The 12775-nt window shown below is 39.8% G+C and overlaps 1 protein-coding gene across 3 annotated transcripts in view; it reads right to left on the bottom strand.

Moving 5' to 3' along the window:
- AKAP7 (A-kinase anchoring protein 7) overlaps positions 1–12775 on the bottom strand; it is a 134636-nt gene that overhangs the window by 106090 nt on the left and 15771 nt on the right. For all 3 annotated transcript variants that reach the window (XM_069598434.1, XM_069598436.1, XM_069598435.1), the window contains exons 3-4: positions 12563–12702; positions 3447–3583 (exon numbers count right to left, since the gene is read on the bottom strand). In XM_069598434.1, the coding sequence (XP_069454535.1) occupies positions 3447–3583; positions 12563–12702 (277 nt within the window). The remainder of the gene's footprint in view (positions 1–3446; positions 3584–12562; positions 12703–12775) is intronic.

Genomic DNA, 12775 nt, shown 5'->3' with positions numbered 1-12775 from the left:
ACAGTTTTTTGGATCCATATGACCCAGTCAACTATAATGTATAATACACGAGCACAATATCCATTCATGATTCATCTTTATTTCCTCCAAAGCACTTAGTTCAGTATCTTATATGTGGTTGATAAATAATGTTAGTTGAACTGCAAAATACTATCTTGTCTGTATAGCAAACTTCAAATATTTCTTAATTTTTCATTGCAACTTAGTAAAAAATAATTGCTAAGTTGCAAGTATCTGGTCATCATTTTCTAGCAGAGCTACAACTCCTAGTACCATAAAGTAGCACAAGGATGTGACTTCAATTCCTCAAACACCAAGCAGACTTGCTAACCATTTAATTTTTTACACAAAATTGAAATTTGCAAACACACATTGTAAACACAGGGCTAAATGACTCAGAGTGTCACTATGCTCTGGACAGTAACTCTTCAACAAATGATACCACGATTTAGGGCAAGACAATGCTTCCTAGTTCAGGACTGTTCCATGTACTTACTGCAGGTGGTTTAGTAACACTGACCCCTGCGCATAAAATGCCCATGGCCCTCCTTACTAACTGTGACAACCAAAATCAACCCCCCTCCCAAATAATTCTAAAAGTATCCTAGAGAAGGCAGTCCTACCTCCAATGAGAAATGAAGACATTATAATATATTGAGAACATCCATCCTCACCCCAACCCAACTGCATAGCACTTAACAGTATTTCTAGCTAGTTATGTGTTCATCAGTAGAGGCCACTGAGTTACATGTTGCTACTGCTCCTGCTGCTAAGTTGCTTCAGTCGTGTCCAACTCTGTGCGACCCCACAGACGGCAGCCCACCGGGCTCCTCTGTCCCTGGGATTCTCCAGGCAAGAACACTGGAGTAGGTTTCCGTTTCCTTCTCCAATGCATGCTAAATCACTTCAGTCATGACCAACTCTGTGCGACCCCATAGACAGCAGCCCACCAGGCTCCGCTGTCCACAGAATTCTCTACACAAGAACACTGGAGTGGGTTGCCATTTCCTTCTTCAACTGAGCTACATACAGGAGGCCATTCTCACTTGCAGCAGACTCATCTCTTCCACCTATTTCATGAACTTGTGCTCAACTTCTCCCTCCTGTCTCCATCCCAACTCCTCCCTCAATCAATAATAGAGAAAACCAACTAGTTCTGGTTTCTCCACTGACCAGCATTCGCTTAATTCCTAGAACTCTCAGCTTCTTCATATGTATAAGAAAGATGATCTTTCTGTGTGGCCAGACTCTCAACACTTGTTAAGGAAATAAAATAATATTTGTTTGGGAAATAGAGGCTGACGAGCAGAGACTGAAATATATATATACATGCCATGGCCAAGACCCATTTTTGATGATAGAGCTAAAACCTAAACTTACCAATCAATGGTAACTCAGTCTTTTTTGGTTTAAAAAGGCCTCTTTGAGGTTCAGTTATTCTTTAACTCAAACTTCCCTTCTGGATTGCTTTTCCCTTTCCTCTCCCCTCCTCCTTCCCAGGGAACCCAGCATACTTTTGTATAAAGATTGAAGAAGGTCTTTGGTTTGCTTGCTGTTTGGGTTCTCAGGGATGCCCGATTCAGGGGCCTGGCCTGGTCATATCCCCAGGTACCTTTCACTGGTGTCCATGAAAAGTCACGTGTCCCTCCTGGGCACTGCACTGGCAGGCCCTGCTCAAGTATGAGACCTCTGCAGGGGCCTCTGATCAGGAAGCATGGATACCTGGCATCGCCACTGTCCCTCATCCCACTCCTACTGATCCACCGACTCTCTGTGAACTTCCAAGTCTACCTACCACGGAACAAGGAAATTTCTAGATTCATCTATTAATATATACCCTGATAGGCAAAGGGGAATTGAAGGAACTACCTGAGGTCCCTGTGTTAGAAATCTCCCTCAACGCTAACCTCCTGGCTGTGTGGAAGCACATTCTTCTTTGAGGTCCCCCAGGGAAGAAGGAATTCTTCCTCCAGACTGCCTTCAGACTTGAGACTCTACTAAATCAACTCTCACCCGGGTCTCCAGTCTGGCAGACTGCCTTGCAGATTTGAAATTTGTCAGCCCCCACCATCACCTGAGCTAATTCCTTAAAATAAAGCTCTACATATAGCTATAGTGTACATACAGCTACATCAATATATCTATATATACAAATGAAGGTCCATCCTATTGGGTCTGTTTCCCTGGGGAACCCTGACTCGTCCACCATTCTAACATACAGAGTGCCACCCACTTTCTCCTGGGCTCGCACCTTCTTGTGTCATATTTTCTCTGACTTCTTTTCTATTAAGAGCATCAGAGTATTTTATTTTTTTTCTTCCGACTGGCAAAGCGAACAGTGAAAGTGAGTTAAGTAAAACCCTCCAGTCCTCTCTGTCAGTGTATCTGCTCTTGCGTGGAGCACATTGGGACAAATGAGAAGACTGATCCCTAAAAATATGCAGTTCTGCTATTTAAAAGATAGCACCACTGGAATCATAATTTGACTGTATATCTTGAGTTACTATTTTATTCTTTTCTCCCTTATATTTCCCCTTCTCCTCGCCCCCTCCCCATCCAAGTCTTATTCTTCATTCCCTCAGGAGACTATATGTCACGGTAGAAAACAGAAGCAAGCTGTAACCTGTAATTCTGGCTATCCAAAGAGCTTAAGCTTGAGCTTAATCCAGAGAGCTACACAGAACAAGGGGCACTCATTCCAACAGTGTCCCAGAGAAGCGGAGGATGAGCAAGGTTTCTCCACTGTGGGCAGGAAAACAGCAATCAAAGACTCATACTCAACTTTTGCGGCACAATTCTGAGTTTGGGGGTACAGGGTATACAATATTCTAGTAATGGGGGGGGTGAGACTGAAACTGTCCACTGATCTAGTAAATGACAGCTCTAATAGCTAATAATATTAAGTGCCTACTATGTGCCAGGCCTTATACTAAGAGTGTTTACATGTGTCAGTACTATCATTTTCTCCATTTACTTAAAAAATTATTTGCCCAAAATTGAGCAGCTTATTAAGACACGGTTCCAGAATCTGTACCTGGAATCCTAACCTAAGTGGTCAGACTCCATAGTGCTTATTTACATAGTTAACATGGACAAAATAACTGTATAACCAATGCATCTGATAACAACAACACAATTCAAAAGTATAGATTAGGGGCAATTCCCTGGTGGTCCAGTGGTTAGGGCTCTGCACTTCCACTCCAGGGTACAAAGGTTCAATCCCTGGTTGTGGAACTAGGATCGCGCAAGCCATGTGTCACAGCGGGAAAAAAAAAAAATACAGATTAGGAGCTAATTGTACAGCTAATTCTGTACATTGGCTTGTTGATTGCAATCAATTATAACAAAGAATGTTTCTTTAGAATTTCAATGCCTCTTTGGGTTCTGTTTACTCATATTAAAGTAATAACTTGGAAAACAATATTCCAGAAAGATGTAGTACTCACATGTTTACGTCATCTTCATTCAATAACTGCATCACTAGTAAGGTAATATGAAAGGAACCATCACTGCTCATTGCTTTGGCCAGTTGCTCATCTTGTTGTATTATTGCATTTTGCATGATCTTAATTCCTTTTGTAATCTAATCACACACAGACAAAACAGAGATTAGGTAAGCAACATTTCCTTACAGCAACATTTAAACTGAGAAGAAAATAAGTAATGACTAAAATGAGAACACTGTCAGGATTTTCAATCAAATCATGCTTGTCTACCTGTTCTTAAATATCCTGGAGGGATAACTCGGAAAGTTTAATGGGATGTATAAATGTCTTAAAAATTACACAATGCTTGTCCATCTTAAGAGCATCAAGCCCAACATCCTTCTTTTACAGACTGGGTCCCTAACTGAGTGGAAAAACTCAATGGCTATGTATCTTTTCAGAAACTTATCCTTGGAATATACAGTATGACTCACTATCATTATGATCCTTCCTAAAAATAAAAGTTTTATTCTTGCCACAGAAAGGTCAAATCAGCAGACAACATTCCATTTCTGCTGGCAGTAATATTTATTTGTCTCCAAATGAATGTGTCTGAGAACCCATTCTTCATGGCCTTTAAGATTTTTCAGGACAGCAATAATTCAACAGGAATGACTACTGTCATTTCCCCAGACATGTGAGGCAGGGCATAACCATGGTGAGAGAGCTGCACAGAAGGGTAAACACATTATGTTTAAAAAACTGTACAGTCTTTATCCAAGCAAAATCCTTGGTCCCTCATCAGCTCACCCCTCTCCACCTACTGAGAACAAAGAGGACTGATGGCTTTTCCCTCCTCTATTTCCAGCTAGAGACAATAATGTGTGTGCTAGGTCACTTCAGTCGTATCCAATTCTTTGTTGCACTAGGGACTACAGCCCACCAGGCTCCTCTGTCCACGGGATTCTCCTAAGAATATCGGAGAGGCCTGCCATTCCTTTCTCCAGGGAATCTTCCCGCCCGAGGAATCAGACCTGTGTCTCTTACGTCTCCTGCACTGGCAGGTGGGTTCTTTACCACTAGCACCTCCCGGGAAGCCCAGAGACAATATTAGCCAATTTCTAAATGGAAAATAGCTTGCATATAAACTAGCAAACCAAGCGATCCCCAGAGAAAAGCGTGCACATAGAAGCCTGGAGGCAGCAGGATTAGAGAGAAAAAGACAAGAGCGGAGACTGGCAATAGCAGCAGAACCCCCAAAAGCCAGCAGAGGTAAGAAAGAGCTGAATCACGAGCACAGCAAGCTGCTCCCATACAGACAAGCTGTTTCATACTGAACAATCTTTCCATTATCTGCAGACTGTGACTGGGCAAATCATGAGGTGCTGGCCTGGGATCTGACTTCCCACAGATCTTTACAATAAATCCTCTTCACCCAAATAACCTCAGCATGTCTCTATTCCTTGCAACCTGAAGGACAGTAACACGGGAAACAGTATTTTCCTGGTGGGACGATACGCAATAACACCTAAGATTTCCCAAGGTAAGATGTCACTTCCGAGACACCCAACAAAAGAATATTGATAGCCTGGTAGTTAAAATGCTCCTAACATAATAATACACAAAGGTCTTACAGTCAGAGTTTCCTCTGCCTCTACAGTGATAGAATTAATGATGTCCCCGAGGACATATTTCTTCCTCTCCGTGTCTCACCACAGCTCTTGGTAATACAAATAAACACAATGCTGAAACAACAGTCCCCTTCATGTGTGGTCACGAGGTTCCAGGCACTAGAGTAAGCACTTTACCTCTATTAGTTCACTAAGCCTCCCACCAATCCTGTGAAGCAGGTACTGGTATTGTCTCCATTAAAATAAACTGAAACACAGAAGATTTATAAAAAACTTTTCAAGATCTTAATACTACCCACTCCAGTATTCTTGGGCTTCGCTGGTGGCTCAGCTGGTAAAGAATATGCCTGCAATGTGGCAGATCTGGGTTTGATCCCTGGGTTGGGAAGATCCCCTGGAGAAGGGAACGGCTACCCACTCCAGTATTCTGGCCTGGAGAATTCTACGGACTGTATAGTCCATGGGGTCGCAAAGAGTCAGACATGACTGAGTGACTTTCACTTTCAACAGCCACTTTCAAAACCCAAAATAGCAAAGGAACTTGAGAAAAAGATAAATTAGAAAAGATGAGGGAACTATCTGGAGGAAAAGATCCAGGAGTGAGAAAGAGGAGGAGGAAAATTGGCCAGAAAATTGTGCAAGAAAAGGTACAAGGAATGTGCTTTTGAGAGGAGACAAGGATAGGGGCAACATGAGGGTACTGACTCAAGTCATGAAACATCAAGGGAAAAAGGACATTTAAAGGAGATTTGGAGGAAGTCTTACTGGATCCTGTATAATAGAACACATGTGTGTGTGTTAGTCACTCAGTCGTGTCCTACTCTTTATATCCCCCTAGACTACAGCCCACGAAGCTCCTCTGTCCATGGGATTCTCAAGGCAAGAATACTGGAGTGACTTGCCATTTCCTTCTCCAGGGGATCTTCCCGACCCAGGGATCGAACCCGGGTCTCCTGCATTGAAGGCACATTCTTTACCATCTGAGCTTTAGGGAAATCCCAACAGAACACATGGGCTCAAAAAAGCCTTTGGTGTAAGCCCACACTACTCTTCGAGGATTTTACAGGTAAACTTTTGAGAGATTTTTCCAGGAGCAGTGAAGTCCTAGACTGGCTTACAGGAATACTGAAGCAGCTGAAGAAGATCCATGTTCATGTGGGAAGAAGCTAGCCCAGCGCTGAGTAAATCGTGCATGCTCTAGAATGTCAGACTCAGAAGAGTATAACTGCATCTTCAAATATTAGCTGACACAAATGGTAATTCTGGCTTAAATAATCGTGGAAAAGTGGTTTACAATGAAAACTTTTTAATACAAACTGAAGCAAATTAAGGGTGCTGGACTTGTATCAGAAATCCTGGATTTTAATCACAGGTCAGCCACAGGTGTAACCCCACAGACATCACCTAGTCTCACTGAGTCTTGGTTTCTTTTCAATCGTAAAGCCCTGCCAAAGTTACAGGGATGTGTTAAAGGTCAACACACAAGCTACAGGAAGGCAGACAAGCTTAAAGAAAGCACTTCACCACATTTGCCTAATATAAGGTCTGCAACACTGCCAATATTATCAAAATCAGGGGTTCTCTACCCCAGGGGACATCTCTCAATGCCTAGAAACATTTTCATTGTCACATCTGGGGTTGGCCATTGCACTTAGTGGATACTCTTATCTGCATTTTCATAAAAATTTAGTCTTTATTCTAAGCTCAAATACTAATTATATATAAATTTAGGACAATGCTCAAAAATTTCCATCCATTTGTATATTCAGCATTTTAGTGCAATGTCCTATTATTTAGTGCAAAAGAGTTATAGACCATTCATATCTTTGAATTATCCAGTAGCTTATAAAACTGCAAATTAAAATTCATAAAACTTTTGAAGACTATGTCTCTGAAGTCACACAGTATTTAAAATGCAAAATTAACCTCGAACTATGAAAATTCTAAAAGATAACCTAATCAAGTAATGTATATTTAACTATGCTTTGATGCCTCAGATTAATTTATATATTCCTTGATATCATCTTTAAAAAATTTTAATGCTTTTTATTCTTAATTACATTCTTAAACGATAAAAAGAAAAAAGGAAACTACTTCAGAGTCTTCTCTGTATGCCATTTTTAAAAGTACCAATGTCATTAAAGGCCAAAGGAAACTAATTTTTATAGCCACTGTTTAAAATTCTACAAAGCCATTGAAGCTTATCTGTTATCATAATCCCCAGCCACTGGCAGTATTGAACAATGCACATTTTTTAAGCCTAACATTACAGAGCCATATTTAAATAGGATATTGAAAGAAACTTTAAAAAATAAAAGCTTATTAAAATCTTAAATATTTCATTCATTGAGTAATTTATTTGTATTTAGAGAATAAAAAAAGATATACAACTGCTAAACCTCATCATGAAGCCATATTCCACATGCCTAAAAGTAAAAGCAACAAGAAATTTCATTTTTTTATGTTAAGCTTTCTAGTTGATTCAAAGCATACATGAGCTCAAAGAAAATGCCTTCAAGTCAGTATGTGAGGGAGAGTGGTTATAGTCTAGCACACAGAAGGACAGTGTCCTTTACCTCTTCTTTTGACATTATTTTTGGATTTTGTCCTAAGCTGTTAACATACATCATTTCTAAATTTGCTGCCTCATTAAGGTTTAACAGAATTATCATATCAATTTGCTACCTAACATCTCTTCAAAGATGAATATAGTCATTTTTCTTGCTTGTCTACAGGATGAAAAAAAACTTGAAAATTTGATGATAAAGTGGTAAGTAGAGTAAAAGTAAAAAATTATCTGAAGATAGGAGAATTTTCTATATCTACCAAAGTGTTTAACATGCATGATGACATCACGTATTTTCACAATTACATTTCCCAGAAAGGAACAGAATGTGTAATCATATTTCATCTTTTCATAAGACCAGTAATTTTCACATTATAAAATGAAATACAGAATTAAATGTAACAAATGCCTTTTAAAACTCCTAAAGAGTATCATATTTTTCCATTGGTATAAGTGTCATCTTACCAAAACATTAATGCATTCTTAATTTCAATTAGCTTCCTTTGCATTTTTCAGTGTTGACTTATACTATTACCTCTTATAAGAAAATATACAAACCAATATATGGGCAAATCCACCCAGAACTAATAATTAAGCAATTCTAGTCAGTTAAGAAATATTTAGGATTCACTAAAATACCATTCAATTTCTCTTTAATTTTAAATTAATGTATAATTGTAGGTAATGGAGAAACACACTCTAATATACATGCAATTAGGATATTTTTATGCATTCTAATTCATTTTCCAAATCTATTTCTTAAAAATAAGAAAATCATGACTTTCCAAAACTAAATCATTCCAAATGTCTACTAATGTGTTTAAAAATCAAAGGCCCATGTAAGTCTGAATCCTTTTTCCTTTAAAATTAGATGCCAACAAGTAGAGGCCAAAAGTAGAGCAGCTCATTGTCAATGTGCTAGCTTCCAAAAGCTTGTTTGCAGGTCACTTAATTGGAACTTGGAATACAGTCTCCCATTGAAACAATGTTATAAATGCTGCTCCTTTTCCCAGGACTCCCCACAAAAGCCCATAAGCAGTTTCAAAAGAAAATTAACATTAGATACTTTCAAACAAACAAACAAAAAAGGTACTCATACAGAAGATATAAAAAGGGTCTTCCCCATCTTGTCCTAGTCCCTAACCCTCCTCCCTATATAGGCATTAAGCTTTGTTACCCACTAATCAGTCTCTTAAGAGAGAAACATTAAATTCTTTGGTTTCCAGGTTATTTGAAACTTGTGTACCCCACTATTACAAGTCATCAAACTCCTGGAAAACAAACTATCACTGAACCCTTATTACAGAAAACCAGTATGTGTAACACTGTATCTATTATTTGTAAATTTGTTCTGGCTGGAATTTGGTATGCCGCAAACATCTTCTGCCCTGAAATGACAGTATTTTGTGTGTGTGTACCTCTATTCCTGCCAAACTCTGTTCTAGGTACTGGGAAGGAGCTGTAAAACTGTGAGGAGGACTAACAAGTGTCAGATTTCAAGGATGACAATGGTGTGGGGGGCAGGGGTTGACCTAGTCAGGGTGCTCACGGGTAGGAGAAGTTTGAGCTGAGGTTTTGGCATTAACAAAACCAAAAGGAGAGAAAAGAAAACTTCTAGTCAGAGAAAGCTTTCCTGCAGGCAGGCGGAACTGGCAAGTTCAAACAAGGTCAGAGGGGCTGAGGTGGAGAAGGTCAAACCATATAGAACCTTCTAGAATATGGTAAAGCCTTTGTCTTTATCCAAGTATCAATGGGAAGATACTGAAGTACATAAGGATGAAGGTGATGTGTCCAAATTTGGGTTTAGAAAATAATCATTATCACCTTCACTTTACACCTCAAGACACTGAAACTACAAAACTTAGGTAATGTGACCAACATCCACAGAGGCATTTGTGATCCAGCTGGTATCTGAGCAAAGTTGGTCAGGCTCCAAAGCCTGTACTACACCCGCTTTCTACAGAACCTGCCAGCAGCAAAGAGGCAGAAACAAAGGCCACAGTGACTTACAGGGTAAAAACTAAGGATTGCAGATGGTTCTCTTTCATCTCCTCCTCCCATCTTTGTGACCAATCTAAGTGTCAGAAGAAAAGAATCTCTCCACCCTCTTTCCCCTCAGTACCCTTCCCCACCGGCCTTATCCTAGCACATCACCCCACCAGTCCTTACTGGAGGAGGTGGGAAGCGGGCCCAGCGCTGGCAGGTGCTGGGGCAGGCTGGAGGGAATGCAGAGCTGCTGCTCCGACCAGGGGAACCAAGAAGAGCTATTTAGAGAAGAGCTCGCCCAACTTCTATACACACAGACTCTGGAGTGGAACAACTTCTAAGCAAGAAACCAAAATAAGGAAACTGGCATCTCTTCCAATCACAAAAAATGTGGGATGCCACTTGGCCTGTTTCACGTGCAGTTTCCTCAGGACCTAACCTGCTCTCCTATAATGCCCGTAGGTACACATGATCCTAAATCTTACAGAAAACCTGTCTGAATAACTTACAAGTATTTTAATATAATCTATAGTTGTCAAAAATATTAAACTTGCCATCGGCTAAACACTTAAGGGCTATTTTACAGTTAACCTACCACTCAGTTCAGTTCAGTTCAGTCACTCAGTCGTGTCCGACTCTGCGATCCCATGAATCGCAGCACGCCAGGCCTCCCTGTCCATCACCAACTCCCGGAGTTCACTCAGACTCATGTCCATCGAGTCCGTGATGCCATCCAGCCATCTCATTCTCTGTCATCCCCTTCTCCTCCTGCCCCCAATCCTTCCCAGCATCAGAGTCTTTTCCAATGAGTCAACTTTTCACATGAGGTGGCCAAAGTACTGGAGTTTCAGCTTTAGTATCATTCCTTCCAAAGAAATCCCAGGGTTGATCTCCTTCAGAATGGAATGGTTGGATCTCCTTGCAGTCCAAGGGACTCTCAAGAGTCTTCTCCAACACCACAGTTCAAAAGCATCAATTCTTCGGGGCTCAGCCTTCTTCACAGTCCAACTCTCACATCCATAACATGACCACTGGAAAAACCGTAGCCTTCACTAGACGGACCTTTGTTGGCAAAGTAATGTCTCTGCTTTTGAATATGCTATCTAGGTTGCTCATAACTTTTCTTCCAAGGAGTAAGCGTCTTTTAATTTCATGGCTGCAGTCACCATCTGCAGTGATTTTGGAGCCCCCAAAAATAAAGTCTGACACTGTTTCCACCGTTTCCCCATCTATTTCCCATGAAGTGCTGGGACCAGATGCCATGATCTTCGTTTTCTGAATGTTGAGCTTTAAGCCAACTTTTTCACTCTCCTCTTTCACTTTCATCAAGAGGCTTTTTAGCTCCTCTTCACTTTCTGCCATAAGAGTGGTGTCATCTGCATATCTGAGGTTATTGATATTTCTCCCAGCAATCTTGATTCCAGCTTGTGTTTCTTCCAGTCCAGCGTTTCTCATGATGTACTCTGCATAGAAGTTAAATAAGCAGGGTGACAATATACAGCCTTGACGTACTCCTTTTCCTATCTGAAACCAGTCTGTTGTTCCATGTCCAGTTCTAACTGTTGCTTCCTGACCTGCATACAGATTTCTCAAGAGGCAGGTCAGGTGGTCTGGTATTCCCATCTCTTTCAGAATTTTCCACAGTTTCTTGTGATCCACACAGTCAAAGGCTTTGGCATAGTCAATAAAGCAGAAATAGATGTTCTTCTGGAACGCTCTTGCTTTTTCCATGATCCAGCGGATACTGGCAATTTGACCTCTGGTTCCTCTGCCTTTTCTAAAACCAGCTTGAACATCAGGAAGTTCACGGTTCACGTATTGCTGAAGCCTGGCTTGGAGAATTTTGAACCTACCACTACATACCAGTAAAATCAAACTTTGATTCTTTACTGTATCAAACTCTAAAGTTCTGTATTGCTAGGTAATTCCACTTATCTTTCTATGTATCTTTTCTTCCCAAGTGAACTATACCTCACAGACTAGAAGTTTCCTGGAATGCCCCAACAGAATTTGTTCTTTTATATTAATTTCTTTTATTTCAATTTTGTTTGCTTTGAGTTTTAAAAATTCATTAGCATTCTGTAGAAACATTCTAGTTAAATAAAGGGAGAAACAACCTGAAAATATGCCCAGTTAAGAGATCAGAGTCCACAATCAAACGGGAATTCAGATATAGCTCTGAAGTGATTAAAAGGGCCAAGTAAAGAAACAGTCAGACTTCCAAATGAGGTGTTCTTTCCTGTTGCTGCTGCTGCTGCTAAGTCGCTTCAGTCGTGTCCAACTCTGCGTGACCCCATAGACGACAGCTTACAATTCCCATCTCACTGCTCTAAAAGGCTTAGCTACTACAGTTTTCTGTCTCAGTTATATGTTAGGGTATCTTACTGTGGGCCAATTGGCTGGTTTCATTTCCTATTATTGATGCCACATTAAATTTTCAGACTTTTTATAGATTTCTACCAAGTTTACTGTACACCATTAAGTTGGTACAACAATGAGTACTTTTTGAAGAAACTATATTGCAATAATCATTACCATAAACTGGATGAAGCAGCAACAAATCCCAGTTTACTTTCCCCACAGAGATTTCAGAATCTTTTTTTTTTTTTACCAGCTCTCTGCTTCTAAAACATTCTTTCATTATGATGAATAAAACTTTAGAAAGAACCTTGACATGCTATCTGGCAACATTTTTTTAAGTGGCTTTTGTAAAACTGTCATTTAAATATGATTGCTTAAATAATATTTTCCAAAACTATTGTTTAAATATATTCTATAGTCCCTGTATTTTATATTCCCTATGCATGTGTGTATACTGCATATTTCCTGCCCAGCTAAAATGCCACTGAAGACTCTTAAAAGCTAAAAGTAACAGAGCTTACAAGCATTTAGTGCACCTTAAATATAATTTAGAATAAAATCTAGTAAAAATACTTTTAAAAAAAAACCAGCACCTCTTTGTTGGTGATTGGAATGGATAGGAAATAGTTGGGTTGATAATCTTTTCGCTTTTTTTTCCTCTTCTTTATTTGCTCTTTATTGTTGCATTCATTTTCTTTACTTCTCTCCAAATTTACTTTGGGAACATCAGTGACTAGAGAAAAAAAGTGAAACAATAATATGTCTAATGCATTTAAACAAAGATAATATAACCAGTAAAAAAAAAA

Source organism: Ovis canadensis, chromosome 8, assembly GCF_042477335.2.
Source record: "Ovis canadensis isolate MfBH-ARS-UI-01 breed Bighorn chromosome 8, ARS-UI_OviCan_v2, whole genome shotgun sequence".
In the NCBI taxonomy this organism is placed as follows: Eukaryota; Metazoa; Chordata; class Mammalia; order Artiodactyla; family Bovidae; genus Ovis; species Ovis canadensis.
The sequence above is the reverse complement of the archived record's forward strand: the minus strand, read 5'-3'. Positions and strand labels throughout refer to the sequence as shown.